This window comes from Camarhynchus parvulus, chromosome 3 (assembly GCF_901933205.1).
Source record: "Camarhynchus parvulus chromosome 3, STF_HiC, whole genome shotgun sequence".
Lineage (NCBI taxonomy): Eukaryota > Metazoa > Chordata > Aves > Passeriformes > Thraupidae > Camarhynchus > Camarhynchus parvulus.
This window is the reverse complement of record NC_044573.1, coordinates 52,067,073-52,091,733: the sequence shown is the minus strand read 5'-3', so window position 1 is coordinate 52,091,733 and position 24,661 is coordinate 52,067,073. Positions and strand designations below refer to the sequence as shown.

The following is a 24,661-nucleotide window of genomic DNA, read 5'->3' as shown; positions in this document are numbered from 1 at the left end:
TGCATACAACCCCGAGTCCTGCTTATTTTGTCAATGTATTGAAGTGTTGTGGAGATTCAAAATGCATTCTTGACCTCCTTAGAGTCTTTTGAGTGTTTAATATGGACCACCATGTGAATATACAGTTGCTTGTGTCTTCCCACAAGTTTTGCTATTCACAAGCCTAATTTTAATTCTATAATATCTGGTTTTTGTTGGTTGAAACATTGTCTGATTTTTTTGATAGCAGAAGTTGGTGGGTTAATATGTGGTCAATGCTAACACCTTCTCTGTGAATAACCTGCCAGCCTTCCATAGAAGGTGTGGAACTCTCCCATGGCATTTGAGGTGTAGAGAGACAAACACCATTGGAAGCCAGCCTGGATAATGTTCAGCACAACAAAGAACTGTGTGTCTGGAATGATGCTGCTCTCAAAAATGAACAAACCAACCAAATAACCCCTTTGTCTCTGACTTAAATGTGCATGTGGCTTTTATCTGCTGCTATGTCTTCTCAAGCTTAGAAATATTCATAGGTAGGAAATCCTTGGTCAGAGATGAACCTTCCTTTCTCGCCCACCTGCTGGGGAAAATGAACTGTCTGTCCCTCTCCCACTGCGCCACCAGGAGTAACCTCTTCCTAGCACACATTTGTGAAAGATCAATTTAAGTAAAAATGCATGTTCCAGTCTTAGTATGTGATAAAATACAGACTAAGGGCAAGGCTGGCAAATAACCCAGCCCAGCTTCCTGAATGTCAACAGGGAAGATGTTTACATGAGAGGAGCAGTACAGAAGACTTTGATATTTATACCTTCTAGACGCAATGATTGCATATCAAGAGTAACAGAATTTTTGCTTTTAATCTGGATATCATCACTGCCATTAGTTAGTAGAAATTAAGGCTTCAACTGATTGAATAATTTAAACGAGTTTAATTTGAAATTGTTTATGAAGGAAAGCTTAATATGAATGAAGCTAACATGGTGCTCTGTAAACTGACTAGAGTTCAGTTCAGAGGTTCTAGATTTAGACAATGTAAACAGCATCATTCTTAGTTTTGGACCATTTACAGTGTCATGACCATGAAAAGTGGATTTAGCATAGGGTTTCTTTTACATACCTGCTATGTTGGGGAAAAGAAGCAATAAAAATCAGGGCATTTATTTTACATAGAGCTGGTATGCTTTTAAGGAAAAAACAGTTTTATTTAAAAAAATAAAATAAAAAATAAAAGAGATATTTTTAGCAGCGATAATGCGAGCTCGTTGCTGACTTCCCGGCACCGGCCGCCCCTCTCCGTGGTGCTGAAGCGGCTCCCGCCGCCCCCGAGGGTGCGGGCCGTGCGCGGAGGGCCCGCCCTGCATCCTCCACCCCTGCCTCCCCTGCTGCTGCTGCATCCCCCATTCCTACATCCTTCGTCCCTGCATCTCCCGCCCCTGCATCGGTGGCTCCTGCATTCGGCCCCTTCCCTGCATCCCCCGCTCCCGCATCCGCTCCCCCCCGCATCCGCCGCCGCCGCTGCGGCTCCAGCGCCGCCCCCGCCGCGCAGCGCCGGGCGGGCTCCGGCGGGGCTCCATGGCGGAGCGCGGGGCCTGAGGCGGCGGCGCGGGCGGCATGGAGGCGGATTTCGCCGCCTTCGGGAGCCCGCTGTGCGGCGAGGTCAAGCGCTTCTGCCGGCGGGTGCGGGAGACGTACCGGGAGATCCAGGAGGACCTGACGCCCTACAAGGATGATCGCTACTATCGGTACTGCCGGGCGCGGCTCCACCGGGATCGGGGCCGAAAGGGGGCGAGCGGGGGGTGGGTGCCGGGCATCGCTCGGGGAGCCCCCGGCTGAGCGCCCGGGAGCGGCCGCCCGGCCCGGGCTGCTCCAGGCGAGCGCCCGGATCCATCCCGCAGCCCGGCGGCAGAGGGGCCGGGGGATGTGCTCCGGCAGAGCCCCCCGATCGGACAGCCCAGCCCCACGCCTCTCTTCCTGCCCTCACCTGTTAACACCCATACACAGGCAATTTCCATCTGCGCCCCTCTGTGCTACCACTTTTCCACTGTCGTAGCAGGCAAGGATGTGTTCTAGAGGCAGCCGCGAAACAATCCTGGAACGGGGTAAGAATAGATTAGGAAAATGAGAGTGGTTGGCAAAGGTTGAGGTCAGAAGGGATAGATATGCTGCCTGGGCTACACCCGCATTTCTTCAGAGCCTTGCCTTGTCTGTGACTGACCAGTGATGGCTGGAGAGTATGGATGGTTTGAGATTACACAAGGCTAGGAAGGGCTCCAAGGGTTGGACGCCTCGGTTATAAATGAAAGGAATTTTTGAATTGAAGGAAGTTTCTGAAAAAGTAGAATGAACATCAGGAGAAACAGGTGCCAGGAACTATGCAGAGAATGGATGCTGTTCAGCTACACAAATACAAGGTGGGGAACAGTTATATGACATTTTTGTCTTAAAAGGGTATAGAAATATAGAAAATAGCCTCTTTCAACAATGACATTGTCTTATACACATGAAGAAGGTAAATGTACAGCAGAAGCATGAGATGTGAGAGTTACACCACCTACTTTAGTCAACACTCCAGACCTTACAAGCTGTGTCCAATTCTGAACACCACACTTCAAGGGCCTGTCAGTGGAAGAGAGGATAAGACAGGGATCTGGATAACCAAAAGTCTTGAAAGCATAGCTTTGAGGAAAATTTGAGATTACTTCCCCAAAAGAACAAACATTGAAGTTGGAGGAATAGGAATTTCTGTAAAGAGAAACTTCATGTTCATCTTGGACAAAACAGTACAGAGTAATATTAACTGAAGCAATAATAGTTCTTGTTAGACATCAAGAAAAAAAATCTGAATGGGAAGGATGGCAAAACACTACAAGAAAGGATTATCCAGAGAGACTCCAGCATCTCTATCATTGGAAAGTTTTAAAAACTTTTGACAAACACATCCCAGGAAAGTCTTAGATCTGGCAGATGCTGTCCTAAGAGAGAAAGAAAGATGAGGTACCTTATAAAGCCTCTTTCAGATCTATTTTTCTGTGCATCTGGGCAGTCTGCTTCTGCACAGTACCCCACCTGTTCTGCTTAAGTCATTTGACTTCAGAATGTGGTTTTTCCCAGTGAAGGGGCAGGTGGTCCATTAGATGGAGTTTGTCTCCTTATTCACAACATCAAAGACTACAGAGCCACAGAGCTTGGAAACACTGACAGCTTGTCAGAGTCTAATAAAACCACGGTCTTTCCTGGCAAAACAGCGGCTCCTTACACTTGAGCGTGCTGTGAGAAGCCATGGGAGGTGATAAGGAGTGATGGCAATGTACCTGTGTGCATCTGGCAGCCCAATGAGGAATACTGGCACTAGAATGGAGAAGGAGGGGAGGCATTAACTTGTTGAATTAACAAATAAGAGATCCTGGGAGACACATCTGTTCAGCTTTATTTCTAGAAGAATCTTGAGCTCTCCAAGATAAACTATTGTTAATTCATTTTTATGACCTTAAGGGCGTATGGAGGGACTTTCTGCATTGAAAAGATGCTACCTCAGTGAATCAAATGAGCTTGCAGAGTTGGTGCTAGATTGCTCTTTCTTCAGTGACAATACTCCCAAGAGTTGCCTGTCATCTAGAATGAAATGGAGTAATACTGAACTCTTAGCATGGAAATAATACTTCCTGATTTACAAGTCATGCTAGTAATTCCCTGCATTCCCAAGATCTTAACCTAAGTGACCTGGTGTAAAGAGAGTTACTACCACTGCATACCTGCTGTTCTGGCGAGTGCTTCCCTTCAGCACCGTGCGTGGATGTAGCAATGGCACCTTGCTTTTTAGATTCCTGGTGTGGAGGAGGGTTCCTTGATGCTACCATGCATTCTTCTTACAAGCAACTCTTACTTACGGGAAGGAGAATTCGATTTTTGATCCTCTTGTCCCTCTTTGTTTTACTCAGGATGTTTGGTCAGGTTATAAATGAGCACACTCTGGGATGTAATGTAGACTTTACTGCTCTGACAGCAGGTGACAGCTCCCCTGCTTCTCTAAGGCATTTTGAGTAGACTATTGGTATGAAAAGAGCTTAGTACCAATGTTACTAAAACACATTTTTGTCTCTTTGACATGCTAGCAATGAGATACCAAAGCTTACCAGAAGACACCAGGCTTCCCAATCAGCTGCAGATATTTTTCAGTGGGAATTTCATAACTCTATCACCTAGCTGGTGTTGAAGAGTTCAGCTTGCTGGAAACATTTTGATAGGAATTGACAGGAGAGAGCAGGAGGGTGGCCAAATTGTGGTCTGACATCAGAGTTGCAAAACTGCAACATGGCATTCCTGAAAAATCAATTTCTAGGTTAATGTACATGTCCCACTGGCCAATCAGCTTATATAGAGAAGCACAGTGTTGATGCTGAATTTAGTAATAATACCTAGAGACTGAGATAGATGTCCTTCAATCTGCCCTGCTTTACACAAGGGACAAACTTTAAACTCCTATAATGTAATAATATGACATTTTGTACATCAAAAGGAAAATACTATATATAGGACATCACAAAAAGTATTTTTAAACTTGCAACATTAATTAATGCTTGATGTTACACAGACAATCTTCAAACCATGTGGGAAAATTTCATTGACTGTGGTTCTGCTCCTTTGGCAAAAAGACCAGAGAATACCACATCATTTGACTCAGCAATAAGGAGAAGCTGTTCATTTTTCCTTAGAGAACTGGTACTTGTGTGCTTCTGAGGAGAAACCTGAAGTTGCCAGAGAAGACTGTTGTGATAAAATATACATTTCTTCACACCAATATACATCTTCTACCCAGGCCAAAGTGCAAGTCTGTGAGAAGCTGTGGGGTCAACAAGACCTTGTTGGAGTAAGGTTCATGATGCCTTCACCCTTCACCCAGGCAGGATCGTCAGGCTGCTTTGAGCCAGAGCTGGTACCCTTCTCTTGTTCTTTCATGGTCCTGGCAATTGGAAGAACCTGAATGCCCCCAATGGGAAGTATCTAGCTAGGGCCAGAACGCTTGAAACAGAGAGAGGAGGAGACTAACACTGTAGCTTCATGGTTGCTTTAAGCTGCCATAAGCTGGCTCTGTGGCTGGGAAAAGCCATCCTAGCTCTCATTTCCCTGGTCACACATTTCTGCTCTTTCCTCATCCACGCACAACTCAGATGATTTCCATTATTTGATTCACCAGTCCACTGCACTAACATGAGTGCTGGCAAAATTGAAAGAGCTCCAGCTAGAGAGAGGCTGGATTTCACCTGTTGTCACTGAAGCTGTGACTGTGAGCCATGAAAGCATAAACTGGCCATGAAAGTACAGCTTCAGTGCTAAGGTGCTCAGTTTAAGTAGAATCCAGCTGAGTGAGCATTCAGCCTCCTGTTGATAGCTCAGTCTGCCTTCTCTTGCAAGCCTCATTCATCACACACTGTCCAGCTCCTACAACTGATGAGGCAGGCTGCAGCTTCTTGCACTATTTCATCCCAGAGCAGGTCAGACAAGGCACTCAGTGGCATCTTCTTGGAAGAAGCAGTGAGACTGACTGACTCTGTGAAGAGAGAGGAGTTTCAAAGTGTCTTCCCTCCAAGTGTTTAGTTTGTGAACTCAGTGCCAAAATTTTCACAAAAAATAGCATGAAATGTACATGTTTACAGTGTATTCAGAACCCTTTGTAAGTTGGTAGATGGCAAAGAGAAATGTGGTCCCATGGCTAATTGAAGTTAGCTGGATTTCAAGCTCTGCCACCCACAGTTCTCCAAGTGACTTTTGGCAAGGCTCAGTCTCTGTGCTTCAAGTTTCCTACCTGTCAATGAGAAGAACATAGTTTTGGTTTGAGGATAATAAATGGACGTTAGTGAGACACCTGAGTGCCAGAGAGGTTGGAGCAGTCCTTGGAACAGCTCAGCTGTGTGCACATAAATAGAAGTGTAACTGCAGAGAGTCATAACTCCATAACCATACTTCCCAGAACACTGGGAATGGTCACAGATGCTGTAAGCACCATTCCATCATTTTTCTGGCCAGGGAGAACTTGTTGGAGAAGCCTGAAGTGTGCTGAAAGCAACACAATGCATGTCATAGTCATCCATGACCTAATGGCCAATTGTGGCCAATTGGCTTGGCAGTGATGATAACTTGTTCTGAGCAGATACACTTTGTTAAGTTGTCCTGATTACTCAAAGCTTTATTTTCTTTCCCCCAGTTAATTCTTGTCTACAGTTTAAACTCTCATTGATTTAAAATGCGTGGACACCTTTTCTTCATCAATTGGTACTATGTATTTCTCAAGGCAGCTATTTTTATGAGATTACCAAGTGATCATCAGTGCTGTAAATGTATTCCATCACTGATGGGATAAATACCATCAATGACTAAGTTAATTCCCAGCATGTTTTTAGGTTCAGTAGTGTTACACAAGAGTGGTATACTGGGTCCCACAGGTCACAAGTAATGACATAACTGCCCCTAGAGTAATGGAATAAAATGAATAATATTATTAAACCTAAGTACTTTTAAAAAGGAAATGCAACAAGACCATTGTATCATTGAAATAAGCTTTTAATGAAATTATTTAACTGTTGAAGAGATAATTTTTAAATTATTTGTTGACTGATCTATCTAAGCATTTCTTTGGGGGTCATCCCAAAGTGCTCTGCCTTCTTTATATGACAAACACCAAAGGCAGGCAGTTACTCTGAATTTCATTCAAGACTACACATCAGGTATTCCCACATGTTTTAGTAACTGCAGTGTTGACTTTCTATGAGCAGAGTACAAAACATAGTTTGGCTAACCCCTATACCTTCCTACTCTTTACCATCACTACCCAGGTTGTCAATCCGTTGCTCAGTCTTAGGATATTTAACAGAAATTCAGAACAGAAACCCAACTTTATCGTAACATTGTGCTAGAACTGTCCACTGTTGGGTGTGAACTAGAGATTTTTATTACATAGTGTGTTTAAAGTAGTCGCTTACTCCTAGGATTTAATTTCTGTTGCTCATGAGCTGACTGAATTCTCTGCAAACATGATACATCACTCACATCCCTTGAATACCACAAAGCTTCGTTCAGATGACTGCAGTGACAGCGTTTTAATTCCACTGAAAGAGCTGGTAATTGTTTATGACCCAGGTGGCACTAAACATGTGCGTGTTCAGCGTGGATACATCACACTGGGCCTTTTGCTTAAAATGGACGAGTTTAGACTGGATTCAGAACCACTTCTGTGTCCGAAGTATTTTCTGTTTATACGGTTAAATTTCCCTGTGCTGCCTGTGGTTGCTACTACTACAGCACAAGCTGATAAAACACATTAGAAATGTGGAAAACACTGCTGTTATCCTGACACAATGACACATTTGGCCTCATAACCAACAGTACGAGGTTCAACTAGACCAAACACTGGGCTCTACGCTTTGGTCACAACCCCAGGCAGTGCTATAGGCTGGGAGAGGAGTACCTGGGAAGTGGCCTGGCAGAAAAGGACAGCATAAGCCAGCTGTGCCCAGGTAGCCAAGAAGGCCGATGGCATCCTGGCCTGGATCAGCAATGGTGTGGCCAGCAGGAGCAGGGCAGGGATTGTCCCCTGTACTCAGCACTGGTGAGGCTGCACCTCAAATCCTGTGTCCAGTTCTGGGCCTCTCCCTGTGGGGAGGACACTGAGGGGCTGGAGCGTGTCCAGGAAAGGGCAACGGAGCTGGGAAAGGTCTGGAGCACAAGTCCTGTGAGGAGCAGCTGAGGGAGCTGTGAGTGTTTGTCTGGAGAAAAGGAGGCTCAGGGAGACCTCATAGCTCTCTACAGCCACAAGAAAGGAGGCTGGAGCCCGGTGGGGGTTGGTCTTTTCTCCCAGGGAACCAGACACAGGACAAGAGGAAAGGCTTCACGGTGCACCAGAGGAGGTTCGGGTTGGACATTAGGAGGAATTTTTTCACAAAAAGGGTGATTAGGCATTGGAACGGGCTGTTCAGGTAGGTGGTGAAGTCACCATCTCAAAAGGAGTTAAAGGAAAGACTGACGTGGCACTCCGTGCCATGGTGTAGCAAACACGGTGGTGTTAGGTCATAGGTTGCACTCGGTGATCTTCGGGACCTTTTCCAAAGTAGCTTGTTCCCTGATTCTGTGTTACTGTGATTTTGAACCCGCAGCGCTCGGCAGGCCAGGACCAGCCGTGTGCTGGCGCTGCAAGCCGGCTCACCACAGATAAGCTGTATCGCACTCCCTCTCGAGGGGTCTCTCCCGCTCTCCCTCCCGCCGCCCGGGCAGAGCGCGGGGCCGTGTCCCCTCGGGCTCGCCGTAGCTCCCCCGCTTCCCCCTCCCCACTCCGGCGCAGCTCCCCCGCGGCCGGGGCGCGGCGGGGCCCGTGACGTCTGTGGGGCCGCGTGGCGGCCGCGCGGTGACGCACGCGGAAGGCGTCGCGCGGCGCCGGCTGTGCCACGGCGGCGGCGGCGGCAGCGCGCGGAGGAGGTGCCGGCAGCGCGCGCGCGGCGCGGCCATGGAGCCGTGAGTGGGGGCGGGGGGCGCGGGGGGCGCGCGAGCCTGAGGGGCGCCGGTTCGCTCGGGTCCGGGTCCCGGTCCGGGAGAACAAACTCCGCTCTGTGAGGGAGGAGCTGAGTGTTGTCATCGACAGAATCACAGAACGGGCAGGCTCGGAAAGGACCGCGGTCATTGGGCGTCCGGTCCAGCCCGCCTGCTCCGGCAGGGTCAGTCCTGGAGCACGCGGCACGGGATTGTGTCCTGACGGGTCTCGGGTATCTGCAGGGAGGGAGAGCCCTCAGTCTCTTTGGGCGGTCTGAGTCTAATTCAGTTTATACGGGTTATCCTCGTTAAGGAAATCGGCTCGCCGAGGGTTAAATGAATGTTTCTGAGGTTGCGGTTCGCCACTCAGAGCCCCGAGGGTGACTGTCCTTTTCTTTAGGTGAACGCTGTGAGTTTGCCTTTTATATGGCGAATAAAACCTCCCCTCACCCCCGGTATCTTCACTCTCAGATAGTTTGTTAAAGGAAAAAGAAAAAACTTGTTTTCCCGGATATTTCTTGGCATGGACCAAGAAATGCATGACCAAGAGCCATAGCCGTGATTAATTATTCAGACTTAATCGAATACAACGAACAACAACTAAAAAACCAAAAAAGCCAAACCCATCCCGTGCACACATACAAAGGTGAAGCATAGCCGTGTTTATCTGTCAGCTGTCATGTAGAGTTCTATACAGTACTGACAATGTTAATTTTATGCCTCTTTTTGTGTAGCCATGTGCTGCCTCATTAGCTATTAACCCTTGTGGAATACATTTGCAAGAAGAAATTCAAGGTCTTCTGAGGGACACCAAGCACGCAATACGCAATATATTTAAACCATGAGCAAGTGCAGGGTGCATGGATAGCCCCAGTACTGTCAACGTAGTTAGAATATATAATTATTCAAATCAAAGTGGGTTTGATGGTTCTATTTGGGAGTGAGCCTAAAATAGAGAAGAGCAGTTGGAGGCAGAGATGTTGAGGCTAGGATTTCAGAAAAGCTGCTGTGCATAAAAGCGAGCTATTTCTGATTCTAATATTGACTCTGTGCCTACATACTGCTTAATCTTGGTTTCACCACAGCTTTCCCTTCTTTAAAGTCAGTCTTTAGTGAAAACTGTTACATAACAGGCTCTGTTTTTCATGATGGTCTTCATTAAAGACTTGGTTGTGCAGTCATGAGAAGTGATTTGAAAATGAGGAATATCCTGAGGAACATTTTGCTGACCCTTTGGAGACAAAGCTTTACTCCAAGAGCAAGATGTATGAATGGCTCCTGAAAGATTGTGTGTTTCCAGAGTTACTCTGTCACAGGCTGCACTAGAGCAGTTTAGTTTTACTGACTGCGATTTGAGATGTGTAAATATACTATTTCTCTGTTTGTATCTCAGTGTTTTCTCCTCCTTTGCAGTCAGTTTCAGACATAAGTTAATTATAAACCACTCTGAATTAGGGTAAAGCTGAGTGTAGGTGGTAAAAGCTGCCTGAAAGACCTGCAGACAGTTGGATGCCTAGTCTTGAGCTTTGGACTACTGTGGTTGGGCTGATTGAAGTATCTTCCACTTTATTTGGTAAAGCAAAGCACAGTTCTTTACTTGTTTGAACAGGTGCATCCAGAGGGAGTATTCTTTTTTGATTTTCCTATAAATGTGTTTCCAACATTTCATTTCTTTCTTGGGCCTTTCACAGGTAAGATAGAGGCTGTCAGTGGGGCATCACCAACTTGCACTTAGGTATATTCATAAACTTTGTGTAATCTCTTTCCAAAAGGCAGGTGTTAAACAGTGAACTTATGAGAAGGTGATTTTGTCTGTTTTGTTTGTCAGCTGGTGGTAGGTGCAAGGAGACACTTAAATCTGCACAAGGAAGTTCTGCAGCTGTGGCGAGGGGCAATGGAGCGTGCATCACCTGATAGGAATGCTGTAAATTGTGGTTTGCCCTCATGAGAAATGCAGTTAAGATTTGGCTGAGTTCTTGTATTTGCTGTGAAGTGTCCACGTTGCCTTACAGACCTCTGAAGCAGCACATTCAGTCAGTGGCTTAAATGAGACTTGAGGAGTACAGGTGTGAATGAAAGGAAAACACGGGGTGTGTCCCTGCTCTCTGTGTCTCCACTCTAGGCTGGGTACAGCATCCCTGCTGGTAGGTAGGTGTACACCTACCCATTCCAACTACTAGGTGTTGCAGCTGGAATAAAGAATGAGCCAATGTCTGGAATGTGTTCTTCAAAAGCTCAGAAGCACACTACTCTGGCTTACGCATAAACCAAGGTGCTAATTGCCAGTGGTTGTAACACTGTTGGCTGGGTGAGGAACTGGTGGCTTTCCTTTCAGGAGTGTGGGGAGGGAGCTGCTTTTCATGTCCACATCATGCATTTTGAAATGTTTGCAAAAACTTTGAAATTAGGAAAGTTATCAAAAGTACCAAGAACATGCACAGCAAGTCAGAGGTATCCTGCATCAGCCTGTAGCTGTCAAGTGGATGCCCAGATGTGAGCTGTTCTGACAGCACAAGTGTATGTTATGCTTTACTACAAACATGATACCCTTCCAGTTGTCAGCTGTGCTCAAGCCATGGACTCCTGTGTTGAGAGATCCTCAGTGGGTGCGCTGCCATGAAGCATTTGGTATCCACTTGAACCCTTACAGATAATTTAGGCACGTCTACATTTTATGTACTGTTTTTATATGTCAGGGATTTTCTTGCTAAGATTAATACTTCGGTATCTCAAGATAATATCCCATACTTGGTGTACTCAGGTAGACAGGGAACACCAGGTCATTTGTGGAACTGAAGGAGCCCCTGGAGCTGATGGAAAAATGCGCATTAATTAGTTGTTTTAGAACTAGTACAGATTTAATAGCTTTAACATGGTTTAAGTCCATGAAGGCTGAGGTTTTAAGACATTGATATAGGAAAAATACTGCAGTTACATCCCTGCAAAAGTCGTGCAGACAAGTTCTGCTTTGAGATGCCTCTATTTGTGGTTTTAAAAGTCAGCTTAAAACCCTGTTTGTCTGTGAGGCTTCTGTGTGATGATCTGATATTACTTATGTGGTAATTACATGGTTGTTTCACGTATGGTTTGCCTTTTTTGGCTGTACAATCAGCTGTTCTGACCTCTAGACTGATGCAGAGTTTCTGCTGTGTGTAAAGGTGTGTGGCAAGTGTTTTGCAGGTGCTGTGCCGGGAGTCCTGCACAGCCAGTTTGTGCAGGCTCATAACATTTGCAGCTACTTGCTTGCAGTTCTCAGTACTTCTGTGGGGTTTTCCTCCCTTCCCCACCTCCTTTCTGTGTTAATAAAATAAGATTTGGATCTCTCAAACTGTACAGTAAAGAAATAATGCAAATTGGTTTTGGTAGTGCTTCATTTGGCAAAAATGCAGTGATTCTCAAAGAAAACAGAGGTTGTTATTATTAAATCCCTGTAGTGGTTTAAAGTGAATTGTTTGTCTTGCTTTAAGGGCTACCATGCATGCGGCTCATGGTACCTGGTCCCAGAGTTCAGGCTGGGCTTATGGGGAGGATTTCACCACCTCTTCTGCAAGTCTTTGTTAATGTAATGAACCAGTAAGAGCACCATTGAGCTGGTGAAAAGAAAGAAGTTTTATTCCAAGCTAAAAGGGAGTGCTGTCATTAAAGTCTTAAGGTTTCATTTCTTTCCATGATGGTGCTCATGCAAATTTATTGAAAAACACCACCACCCCCCCCAGTCCTATAGCTTTCCCATATAAACTGTACAGATTCCTATGATCATACCTCCTGGAACAGCAGTAGAAAGTCGGGTATGTGGTGGCTCAGTTCTGGTGTAACTCAAGAGGAAATGTTTGCTGTATTTTGAAACATGGTGGATTTGTCCACCTTATGTAAGATTAGTTATTTGATAATATTTCCCTTAGGCTAACCGAACTGGAAGTCACCTGTTTTCCAGGGAATGTAGTTGGTATTTTCAATGCACACCCACACCGCTGCCCCTGTTTTGTCTTTAACCTAATGATAACCACCAATGCATAGTGCAGGAGATGTCATTGCTTGCATGTGTATTTATATTTAGGTGTCCAATAGCAAACTTGAGTTCAGGTTTTTATTTCCCAAGCTTTGGTGGAGCTCAGACAAGAGTTCAAAGCCTGAGCATGCGCATCTAGCAGATATGGAGTTCTGCTCTATCCCTTGTTAGGGATGATCCTGCTAGGTTGAAGTATATTTATAGGGTAAAGACAACTCATCAAGATCCTATGCAGGTAACTGAGTTGTCGGTGATGTCTGTCCCTTTAGATTAAGCTCTTATTGCAGGAGACATAGGGGCTTGGATGTTTAAGTTATTAATGTATGAAATAACACAAACAACCTTTTCTCCGTTTGAGAAATGTTTTCTGTTGCTCAAGTTTTAGGACAATAGAAAACCCTAACATTTAAAAATGGGCCAAATTAATACATTTTGGAGCACAGGTGTGTGTGCACATACATGTGTTTAATAATTCCTGTTATCTTTGCTCTGTGAAGCAGCATTAATATCTTTTTTCTTAGTGTTACGTGTTACCTCAGCATTTGGTTTAATTTTCTTTGTTGAAGAGTGAATGGGGTTTATTTTCTGCCCCTTTAGAAATATGACAGACACTAATTCTGTGGTTTCTTTTGCTTCCTGTAGGCTGGCACCGATGCGATTGTATACACTGTCCAAAAGGCATTTTGTTCTGGTCTTTGTAGTATTCTTTATTTGTTTTGGTCTGACAGTCTTCATAGGAATAGCAGGTAAGGATGTTCTCTTTTTAAAAGATTACAGTGCTCATATACTTTGTCTAAACCTGTTGGTATTTACGGATGTATTTAAATGCTAATGAGCTTACTGCTCCTGAGATGTCTGAGGAAGTCTTTGTCTTGACAGGGACAGGGGGACAGGGAAGTTTTTCTTCCACCTCGCTTTTTCATAGAAGTACTGCCTACAAAGACTTGGTATTTGCAACTGCTTTGCAGGGGACAGACAATAAACTGAAACAAGCAGCTTCATTGCAACATAATTTTTCAGCAGACTGCTATATTAATTGTTTTCCTTTGTATTTCTATATGTAAAATAATAGTGGTAATACTTGATTTCCTGTGAGGAAACTCATAACTGTTTGTAAAGCCTTCTAAATGCTTGGGTGATAGATGCCACATAATTACAAAATATTTTAGTGTAAAAATATGAACTTCACTTGTCAAACATATATGAGCTTAGATCTCTGGTTTCAGAGATCTTTGTGAGAGTCCTGACATGACCTGGGAGGCTAAGCACATAAAGCCTGGGTACTCATCCTGGAGATCAGAGAGATTTGTGGTAGTCTGGTCAACAAAGATGCAGTGTCACTAGGGAGCTGAAAAGCATGTGACTCTTCTTTATTTCATGCCAGAGGGCTTTTCCAGGGCTAAAACATACTTGAAAAATAAGTCAGTGTGCTCTCCTAGCAGTGTTAAATGTACTGATACTCTGCTGTCAGAAGAGCTTTATCAACGCAGAAGTCAAGTGACTGGTGTTCATTAAGCAACCCACCCCTACATAAGAATTACTTTAGGTTTTTACCATCTACCTCTGCTTTACTGCTGACTTCCACATCGCTCAGCATGTCCAGTGTGTTCTCCTGTACCCCTCTCTGACACTTTTTGACCTGTTGGGTTGTCTCTATCTCTGCCCTGTCCTCCTCCTCCTTTAGAGTGAGAAGGGCTCCCAGGCCTCAGAGCCATCCAGTCCTGCCTGACTTGGAAAGAAGGGTGGGTTAATTGGAGGCAGCTGTTTGGACTTTTTATGCCCATCTGTGCCTTGTAGGCAGTATATTTTTCATAATAGCCTTCAATAATAAAATTTGTCTGTGAAATAAAACCTTCTTTCCTGCTGTTTGATTTATCATAGCAGCCAAAGGTCTAAACTGGCTTTCAGTTCATAAAGGTCAACCGCTGATATTCCTGTGACTTGCTGAAGGATGCTGAAGGGCGTTATTTGCATCAACACATTTGCAAAAGTACATTTTATGATAAAGGGGGGAAAAACTGAATTATTTAATTTAGTGTAATTGGACTATTTGGCTTTAAAATTGAATGATATTTATAGTTGTGTACTTATACTGCCAGGCTGCAAGAAATGAAAGAAAATTGTTTTATGTAAGACTAGGCAATGCTCCTGGAAGAGAAAACTGAGTGTTTTGTTCCTAATCAGTAGCAGAAGCTGAGAGGGAGCTGTGCTGGTGTATTGTGTCTGCAAGCAGAGTAATCTGGTGGTATGGTTAGCTTTGGCCCAGGGGACTTGGCTGCTGAAGGCAACACGTGGTCATCTGTACCATGCCGTGGTCCCAGGCCATGCCTGTGATCCCCTTCAGGAGATGGCATGGCTGTGGGATTCTTGTCTTTGTAAGACTGGTTTGCTGGATAGTTTGGCTGACAGTGTTCATTATTATAAGTTAAATGTTTTTAAAAGAATGCTGTTTACCTTGGGAGGAGATCCAGTGAACAATTACTGTGATATTCCTCACAGCTTTTGTTGACAGGTGCTTGCTTCCTGTGAGTAGAAGGAGGGGCCCTAACAAGAGAATGCTCCCTCATTAAAGGGTACAGTCTGAGAAAAGCTCACCAAACCCACTAAGTAAATGAAAGTGCGGGAGATACATCCATATTTTCTGTGCTACTTAAATGTGCCATTGCCCGCAGTCAACATCTGTACCTGCAGTTTGGGAAGCCTGGTAGAACTCTTGATTTTCATCTGAGAAATCAATACAGTTTGATTGGAGATGGATGCTGCTCTTACAGTTCCTGTAACCGAAAACAGACACAGACTTGTTTGGATTTTTTTCCAAGTTGCACTTTCTTTCTCTTTTCACAATGGATCTGTATTATCTTCAGGGTGAGACAAGTTCAAAGAAAATCCAAGGTGCAGAACTCATTTTTGGTAGCTGTGCAGTTCATCAGCTCAGGGTAGTTCTTTGCCTTTATTTGTTATTATGTTAAGTGAGCAAGACTAAAAGAAAAACAATAACTATTTAAATTAGTCTCCATTTGTTAGTAATTCAGCCGCAGCATCATTTTGTTTCAAAAGCTTTTATATATCACTTGCTAGAGAAGAAGCAGTTATAGCACGAGAGCTTCATTATTTGTTTGGTTGCTGTTAAGAACTTTCACTGTGATTTCTTTGTCCCAATATTGGTTCATATCTTCCAATTAAAAAAAAACCAAACCCTTAAAAAAGGCTAATTCTATTTGTTTTGTCAAGACTTAATTACTGATATATGATGACTTACCAACTGTAAACACCTACTGAAACTCAATTTTGCTTTTTAAAACAAAAAATGTTTTTCAAAAAATCTGGTTTATATGTACTTGAGAACTGAAAAGTTCAATGATGCAGAACTGACTTTATAGTGGGTGGCTGTTAGTGATGTTGCACTGCAATTCTGATACGAAATTCTGGCTGTGATGGCTGAAATTCTTAATTTTTCCTTTTAAGTATGTAAGATGGGTGGGTAGGGTAGGGTAGGTGTAGGAGCCCAAGCAGTGCTGCATGTTTAGAGCTGTCATGACAGCTAACCTAGCTTGGACAGAGTGATCCCATGCTGCCCATTTATAAACTCCTTTTCCATTCTTTCTTTGTAGTAACTTTGAAATGTTTGGTCTGAGTGAGAAACCGCTTTTCTTGTATAATTTTTATAGTACTGAGTTTGCAATTGAAAGAGCATATTTTGAGGGTTAAAAAAAATCCAATAAATTGCCAGACCAAATATATACAGGGAGAGACCAAGAGACCATTTGGACAGAGGGATCTTCGTGGCCCAAGTACAGGTGTATATGTCTTGCTTATGTCCCTACCTGCTATACATCTTCTCTGTGTGTGCTATACATCTCTCTGCAACCTGCTGTGTAGACACAGATGTTTTCCTGCTCTTCCCTGTCACTCTCCTGGTTTAGTCCTTTTGAGTTTTGTGTACATAAAAACACAAACATGTGTGCATTCCTCTTGTCGTCTGTACTCCATGCTCTTGCATGCCTAAAGGGAAACTGTACTGCTGTCTGGAACCACCTTATAGGGGTTACAAAGAAGATGGGGCTTTTCTCAGAGGTGCAACATAAGCTGGAGCAGAAGAAATTCCAGTTAGATATTAGGACATTTTTCTTACTGTAGTGGTAGTTAAATACTGGAACAGGTTTCCCAGACAGGTTGTGGGAGTCTCTGTCCTTAAAGATGTTAAAGATTTAACTGGACATAGCCCTCAGCAGCCTCATCTAATTAAACAAGGGGGTTCTGTAGCTGAGTGCTTTCATGACTGCATTCCTATAAAATCCTGGGAGATACATATACGTCTATAGATAGATAAAGATAGAGATATATAGGAATTAAAAACTACTACTAAAATTGCAGTAGTTTAGAGTACACATTCAGGGCTTTTGACGTGGAGTTCTTGATTTATAATTTATTTAATGATGTGTAGAAATACCATGGCAGAGATGCTTAAAGGAACATGCAGGTCAAATTTATAAATTATATTGAGATATCCAGGTGCTTTACCCTTTATCTGAAAAGTGGAATACCATTTACCTTCTTTGCAGAAGGTATTTTGTACAGTCTTTTGAAAACCTATATTTACATCATCACTTTTATGTATACTTCAATATTATTTTCTTTCTTCCTTCTTATATATTGTGTAGGTCCTAATGTAATTGAAACTTCTGTGGCAAGAACTGACTTAAATAACAGCCTAAAGGTAAGAGTTACTAAATATTGTTGGATTATATGAATGGCTTTATTTGATGTTAGTAATGTTTAACATTTCTCTCCTTCCCCCCAGTTATTTTAAATATTTAAACTTTTACTGCAGAATGTCTTAGTGGTGCTTTCCAATGTGAAGCTGAATGTGCAGTATTCTGCTGCCACTGTGTTACTTCATGAATAGCCCAGCAGCAATTTCTGGTCTCTTACTGTTGGGAGCAGGTCAGGTAGAGATTTCTAGGGTGTTTCTGATAAAGTAGCATGTGAGTTTTTCCCTGGTGAATTAATGTTGGAGATTCCTGTAGGGGGTTCAGAAATAGAAAATGAGAACATGCATTTGAAAACAATGCACTCAGTGGCAACTAATGCTATCTCTCTTGTGATTTCCCTTTTTATCATCTGTAAAGAAATATTTCTTGTTAATTGTTAGCTATCATGTGACCAAGACATGGGGTCTGGCTTCCTAAGAGGAACATTCACATATTCTCAAGTGCTTTCATATTTTGGTTCTCAGTTCTTGCATTTTTGTTTTTCTAACTCTTCATTGTCAACCTAATATCTAAAATATTTTTTGTGAAAGGGCTAAAAAGGTTTTTTTGTGTGTTTTTTCTTAAAGTGCATTTCCTTTAAATACACTGGGACACTTCTTTTTTTTTTTTTTTACCTACCCATCACCTATATATGTTTGGATTGATACAGTACTGTGGGTGGGAAGCACATCTTGATTTCACGTTAGAGAAGTCTTTCCTGCATGTAGGTTTTATCTGTTAATGATACTTTTCATTCTTTTGAACTCAATGTGGAATTTTTAGAAAACCTAGTGGAAAATAGGGCTTTTTTGTAATTATAGTTTAAAAAGTTTAAAACTGTGTAGCAGATGAAGGCCCACAAATCTGACTTTTGATGTAAAGTTCTAAACATTATTTCTTATATTCAAGCTAGGCCTCAGGATTTTGTTTTTCACATCTGAACTTTTCTGTTTTATTGCTGCTGCTTTTATAAGGTTTAGGTAGTTGTACCTTTACTTACTTCAATGCTTTGCAAAACACGTGTGCCGTTTAAGTTACTTCTGTGGAAGACTTCTGTGTGAGCTGCTTATCACGCTGTCCAGAGAGTAGCACATACAAATCTCTTCTCAAAAACATTGTCACAAACATAATTAACATGCCTTTCATCATTGTAACCACAGATATGTTATGTAGCAGTGTAAAGGCTGGTGCTAACCTTGTGGGGTTTTTTACAGCTGAAGCCATTTAATTTAAGTTCGCCGCCACTGTCAACTTATAACCAGCAGCTGTGGCTGACCTGTGTGGTTGAGTTGGATCAGCATGACGGTGAGAATCTGACCTAATTCTCAGGAAACTGCTATAGCAACCTGTCTATTGTACCTTTAATTCCATCTGTCGCACGTATGATCCTGTTGCTTTCTGGCTGTGGTTGGTGGGTTTTTCCTCTGATGTGCTTTTCTTCCACGTCACTCTCCTCCCTTGATAAAGAGATGGACAGCAGTGATTGAATTGTAAGCAACAGGAGTAGGGGACAAGTTGTTTGTTATTTTTGTGAAAACAATAGTATCTAGATAATCTGTGTATTTCCTTCTTCATTTTGGGGGGAATTGAATATGTAGATTGTAATGGTATTGATTTTTCAATACAGCTTTCCTGTATATTCAATACAGCTTTTTTTTTTATTCAATACAGCTTTCCTCTATATATATAGTATAGAAATACTATATTAGTAATTGTTAATCTGTAGATTCAGTACAGGGCTTGTGACTTAATGCCTATATATAAAAATACTGTACCCTACTCCAGTAATGTATAGCTGGGTAAGTCTGAGTAGTATTTGGATAGCATATGTGTTTTAAACAAATTTGGAACTCTATTTGAGATTTCATTTCTGCAAGTAGCAATAGATTAATGTTTCCTGTTTTAATTCCAGTATCCCTCAAGAAGAATGTGACTATGACAGTCAGAGTGCTGGGAGTGGTGAAGGATGGAAGCACACCATACTTTAACAACCAAGTTCACAATCGGACGAGGTTACTCAGTTGTGCACAAGTATGCACTTGCTTAAACAAAACTCTGATGTAGGGCATTTTCTTTAAATCTGTGTGCATGCTGATTTACATTGCAAATAAGAATGTACCTGTTAAACATGTCTCAGGAAAGACTCTACAGGACAGTTTTATTTATAATGGCAACGTAGGCAGTAATGCTGACAAGACACCTTCCTGTCCGTCATTTTTCTGTTTAGTTCTGTGACTTGTGTCTGTTGACTGTTAAAAACCCGTCTTGTAAGAGTTGCTCTTTGTCAGGAAAGCAGTGGGTCCTGTTCAGTCACCTAAACAGGTTTAGCAGTACTGAAGAAATGGATGTTGTAGCAGAAGATTTGATACGGGGTTCCAGAAGAGAGAAAAATTCTTCTTCAACACCTTGCAGAATCTGCTTGAAATCAGCTGGCAACTGTGTTCTGAAAAAGCCACATTTTTTGCGAGTGTGAAGAAATATTTAGAGATTCTAATGTAATTTTCACTGAAATTTTTAAGCTTGAAGACATTCAAAACAGCTTCTCCAGATGCAAATCCTTTAGGAAGGACATAGCTGAAGTTTTTTATGATAATCATATATAGTAAATCAAGTGTTTTCTTTTTATATGGATACATGTACATATCTATGAAATTTGCAGAAATTAATTAATACTGATCCGTTAGATTTAATTACACAGTTAAGAGAGCAATATACTTCGCTTTTCTCTTTTCTCCTGTTAACTTTTTAAATGAGTTAGTATAAGGTAGGCACATCTCACCAGCTTGAGTTAGTGACAGAGTTATTTGGTTCCATCCTGGTGCTGCAAGCGGTTGCTGTCACTGGCTCAGGTGAAAAGCTGGCACTTTTATTTGAGTTTATTGTTCAGCCACTGATCCACCTGACTCACTTTAGCAGTTTCTTCTACTCTCTCTGGTACCTTTCAAGAAAGTCTTGATTAGACTGACTGTACTAACAGTGCATATTCTGGAATAATTTGAAGACTTCTATGTTCTGTTTTCTGTGTGTGTTCACAGAAATGCAGTGAAATCATTGTTGCTCACCTGGGCTACCTGAACTACACTCAGTACAACATATTTGTTAGCTTTGAAGATCTGAACAAGTTAACAAGATCCACCATCCAGAATATTACTTTCACAGTAAGTATGAAGGTTTAGTTTCTTAAAAGAAGTCTCTTTAATGCTGTATTAAAGTGTGATTTAACTGTAACAAAAAAGTATCAGATTTTTGAAGATAAATAAAAAAATGCATCATAATTATTTTTTCTGTCACTACTGATGTCAGAGCTGTTACAGAATTTACTGTTGATAAGGGTCAAGACTAAATTTTCTAACTCCAAAAGGAAAAAGATTCAGAACTACTGCTGCTATATTCTGTAATTGATAAATTTAGTCTGAATGCTGGGAGATATTGTTTAGAACATCCAGTTTTCTGCATTTGCTTATAGAGATGCTGCATGTCTGCAGGATAGTATTTTTTTTTCAGTCTCTCCAGGAGGTGTATTTGAATTAGCAAAATTTTCCAGACTTCATACTAGTGTGAACTGGAAAGGTTTAACTAAGTCACAGGAAAATGAAGAGATTTTTTTGAGGAGCGCTATGCTTATGAGGAAGAGAATTGGTTTTTTTTCAGCTAACACAAGCAGGTTGCTAAAAGAATTCACTCAAATGCTCTCCAGTGGAATAACTATCTCAGTTAATAGTGCTAAAGATTGCTTATGAAGCACTTATATAATGTGTATTGATTGACTCCAGAAAGCAATTTAGAAACATTTGCATTGGGAGAAAAGGGAACTGAACCAAGTTTATAATACAGATTACTCTGGTATATTTACCTGTATACAGCATTCACTGTGTCAGAGCAGGTAGCAACCAGATATCTTACTGTAAAGGAAAAATATTTTTAACATATCAAATTAACTTTCTAAATATTAGTATTTTTAATACTCCAGTGCATAAAGAGTATAATTAAAAATAAGCTCTGAGGGGAAAAATCCCCTAGGCTTGCAAACCCTTTATTTAGTTCCAGATTTCAAACAGAACATAGTATTGGGGCATTTATAGTTGTACAGTTTTTTATCTTCCTTTACAGGCTGCCTTTAAGACAGACCTGTATGCAATCCCAAAACAAATTCAACCCAAACTTTCCTGCAGCAACTAAAATTGTCGCATTTATTTCATTATTACAATTGTTTATGGTGATCTCAGTTGAAATCAATGGATTGCCTTTTGTATAATAGGTTTCTTTACATATAATTTTCATTCTACATTTACAGTTTAAAAAGACAAGACAGAGGTTGACAGATTTAATACATTGAAAGGTAAAGCTTGTTCAGATGAGCAGAGCATGTGTTGTGCCAGGGAGCTTACATTTCAAAAATGGCTTCAGAAGCATGCCAGGTATGAGATAAATTGTCAACAGAGCAGAGTTTATGTAAACTGACATGTTGTAATTAATATCTATGCCTTCTAATAATTAGAGTAGAAGAAGGAGGCTTTCCTCCTTAACCTGTGTAAAAATTTCTGTGTTTCTGGTAAGCTACTTATCCTTCCTTTACATAATTTTCTCTTTTTTAACTTCCAAGACAAGTGAGTAAGCTTTAAGAACATAGACTCCTGACAGGAAGTACACCTGTACCTTTCTGACTTCTTCATAATCAATTTATTCATCTGACCCTGGTAGTACAGAACAACACACTGGATTTACTCATTTACTGGCATTCAGACTTTGATTGAAAAAGTGCAATTGAGGTCAATGGAGACTATCCTATTTGTCCTGAGAGTGCTTTAACATATGACAGCACTATGTTAGGAAGTGGCAGGATAAAAGAAAAGCAAGGCTATTAGGCTGCTTTTCTTATCTTTTTATCAAATGGTCCTGTGATTACAAATTTGTCTTTATTTTTCCATAGTGACGCAGTGGAATTTGGTTATACCTTAAAATTTTGAAAAGCCACAGAACTTTTCAGTATCTGCAGTAAAGTGCTGATTATTGATGTCATATGTAGTTTGTCAAAATATTACTCATTCTGTTTTCTTGTAGTGGAAGACTTACAATCCAACCTTTTCACAAGTGGAGATATGGTTCCGATTTGTCTTTGTAGTTCTTACTTTTATGGTCACGGTAAGATTATTTTGCAGCTTTTCTGGAGTTTATTATGTAGGCAGCTGATAACAGTGCTCTGTAATGCTGTGTTTAGGAATTTAACCCCAGGCAGCAAAGTTGACATGTTACTGAATGGATGTAGAAATGTTTCTGAAATACTTATGTAGTTGCTGCTTTTATGTTTTTACAAGTGATATTGAAGGGACATTAAGAAAACAGGATAAATGGGAAAACTTGTTTTTCTAAACTCTGGGTTTGGATTAAACAGAAAAGGAATTGCTTAGACAAAGGAAATTGTGATAAGATGCTAAAGAAAAGTATTATTTTCTTTAGGTAGGCTCAGGAATAGGATGGCCAGAGTGTGAGCTGTTTGACCCTGATCTAACATTAAAGGTATCACTGCCTTGCCTGTGAGCATGGGCCAGATGACCTCCAGGGGTCCCTTACAACCCACATTATGCTATGATTTAGATGACGTCTCCTCTCTAACCTGTCTTGGCTTCTTGGAAAAAAAGCCAACATAAAATCTAAATCCTGAATTTTCAGAGTAGGAACACCAAAGTACTACACACTTCCATAGCATTTTTCTTGCAGATGTTGTTGCTCAGGTAATTGTGAATATAAAATGCAATCTGCTTTTTAAAGAAGTGAGTTCAAGCGTAAGTCATTGGTAGTGTGGTACCAGTAACGAGGCAACGTATTTTTTTTCACATGTTGTTGATTTTCAGGTACTGGCTGCTTTACTTCCCAGTTTGCTTGAGAAATTAAGTAATTTGCATTGGGGTCAGCGAGCAAACTTGAAGTAGAAACTAGGAGACCTGGTGTCCATTTTACAGTGTTCTCAGTGGCAAAGGCCTCGTGAAGTAGCCTTGGCAGTGTGCTTAGCTCTGTCTTAGCTCTGGTTAAACCACTGAAGGCTGTATTCCTTCCTTACAAATTGTTGTTGTTGTTGTTGTTTTACAGTGTCTGTTTGCACATTCCCTGCGGAAATTCTCCATGAGAGACTGGGGTATTGAACAGAAATGGATGTCCATCCTACTTCCTCTCTTGCTACTTTACAATGGTACTTGTATCCTTGAATTTTTGGAAAGCCACCTTTTTAAAACAGAAGCAGAAAAAGAAAAGACAAAAAGAGGAGGGAAAATGGAATTTCTCCTTGAACTTATAAGCAGTTGTTTATAAAGCTTCAGAAAACTAAATTTGAAAAAAACCCAGCCCTTTCCAAGTGTAGCAAATTCAAGGGCATGAGTGGGTGGATTTTGTTCTTCTCAGTCACATGGATGTCGACTATTTATTTAAAGCTCTGATTGGAATAGGTGCTTGCCATACTTCACCTTTCAATTTTTATTTGTGTGCTGTCTTCATTTTTCAGATATTCATGCTTAGTTAAAAATGGAGGCTACTTTTGGTCCAGTAAAAAAATTCTAGCACTTTCTAGCAGTACCAAAAGAATATTTGCATCTTAGTCATTTTACAATAATTTTTTAGATTGTCACCATTAAGAGTGGTTTAATAGAAAGTCTAATAAAACCTAAAATCCTCTAGAAATGTTGGCAGAGATTCAAGATTATTCCTACAGCAGAGTGGATTGCTGCTGGAGGCACCATTTTCTTTGTTAATTTATTTAAAATAAAGGAAGCTCCAATTTCATTTACTGGGGTAAATTGAAAAAAATCTAGGCTTTTTTTTTGTTCTGCTGAAATTAGATTCTACTTTCATATCATACTGAAAGGCTTTTTTTCTCTCTGTTTAACCTTTTTTTGTTGTTGTTGTTTTGTTACAGATCCATTTTTCCCCCTTTCTTTTCTGGTGAACAGCTGGTTTCCTGGAATGCTGGATGATCTATTCCAGTCACTGTTTCTGTGTGCATTGTTGTTGTTCTGGCTTTGTGTTTACCATGGTATAAGAGTACAGGTAAGAGATGCAACAGTATCTTCTACTTACTGAGGAGACAGGACTTGTTTTGTTCAGTTCTCTCAAAAGGTGACAAAAATGAAATCAAATTCTTACTAAATAAACATTTTTTTAATTCATAAAGTACAATGTGACATATGAAGCTTTGGAGTTAGAATGATTTATGGTGAAGTAGATTATTTTGAGTCAACCAAGCCTAAATGCAATAGATGAGACAGTCGTCAGAATTATGATGCCATTATGCTTCATTCTTGCTTCAAGGGTTTTGATATTGTATGTGGTAGTTGATTGGTTTTTTAAACTAATTTAAAATACTATATAAGAGAAGTAGGAATTCTGGAGCCTATGCCTGTATTTGCAT

General features: G+C 41.4%; 1 protein-coding gene across 2 annotated transcripts in view; it reads left to right on the top strand.

Moving 5' to 3' along the window:
- Positions 1-1,565: 1,565 nt before the first annotated feature.
- Positions 1,566-24,661, top strand: part of TMEM181 (transmembrane protein 181) — a 33,748-nt gene continuing 10,652 nt past the window's right edge. The window contains exons 1-9 of one of the 2 annotated variants that reach the window (XM_030945775.1): positions 1,566-1,727; positions 13,154-13,257; positions 17,173-17,228; positions 18,477-18,567; positions 19,175-19,293; positions 20,298-20,420; positions 22,324-22,404; positions 23,350-23,449; positions 24,170-24,300. In XM_030945775.1, coding sequence (XP_030801635.1) covers positions 1,597-1,727; positions 13,154-13,257; positions 17,173-17,228; positions 18,477-18,567; positions 19,175-19,293; positions 20,298-20,420; positions 22,324-22,404; positions 23,350-23,449; positions 24,170-24,300 — 936 coding nt within the window. In that variant the 5' untranslated portion in view covers positions 1,566-1,596. Of the gene's footprint in view, positions 1,728-8,443; positions 8,488-13,153; positions 13,258-17,172; positions 17,229-18,476; positions 18,568-19,174; positions 19,294-20,297; positions 20,421-22,323; positions 22,405-23,349; positions 23,450-24,169; positions 24,301-24,661 lie in introns of those variants that run through there. The other variant, XM_030945776.1, reaches the window with a different exon arrangement.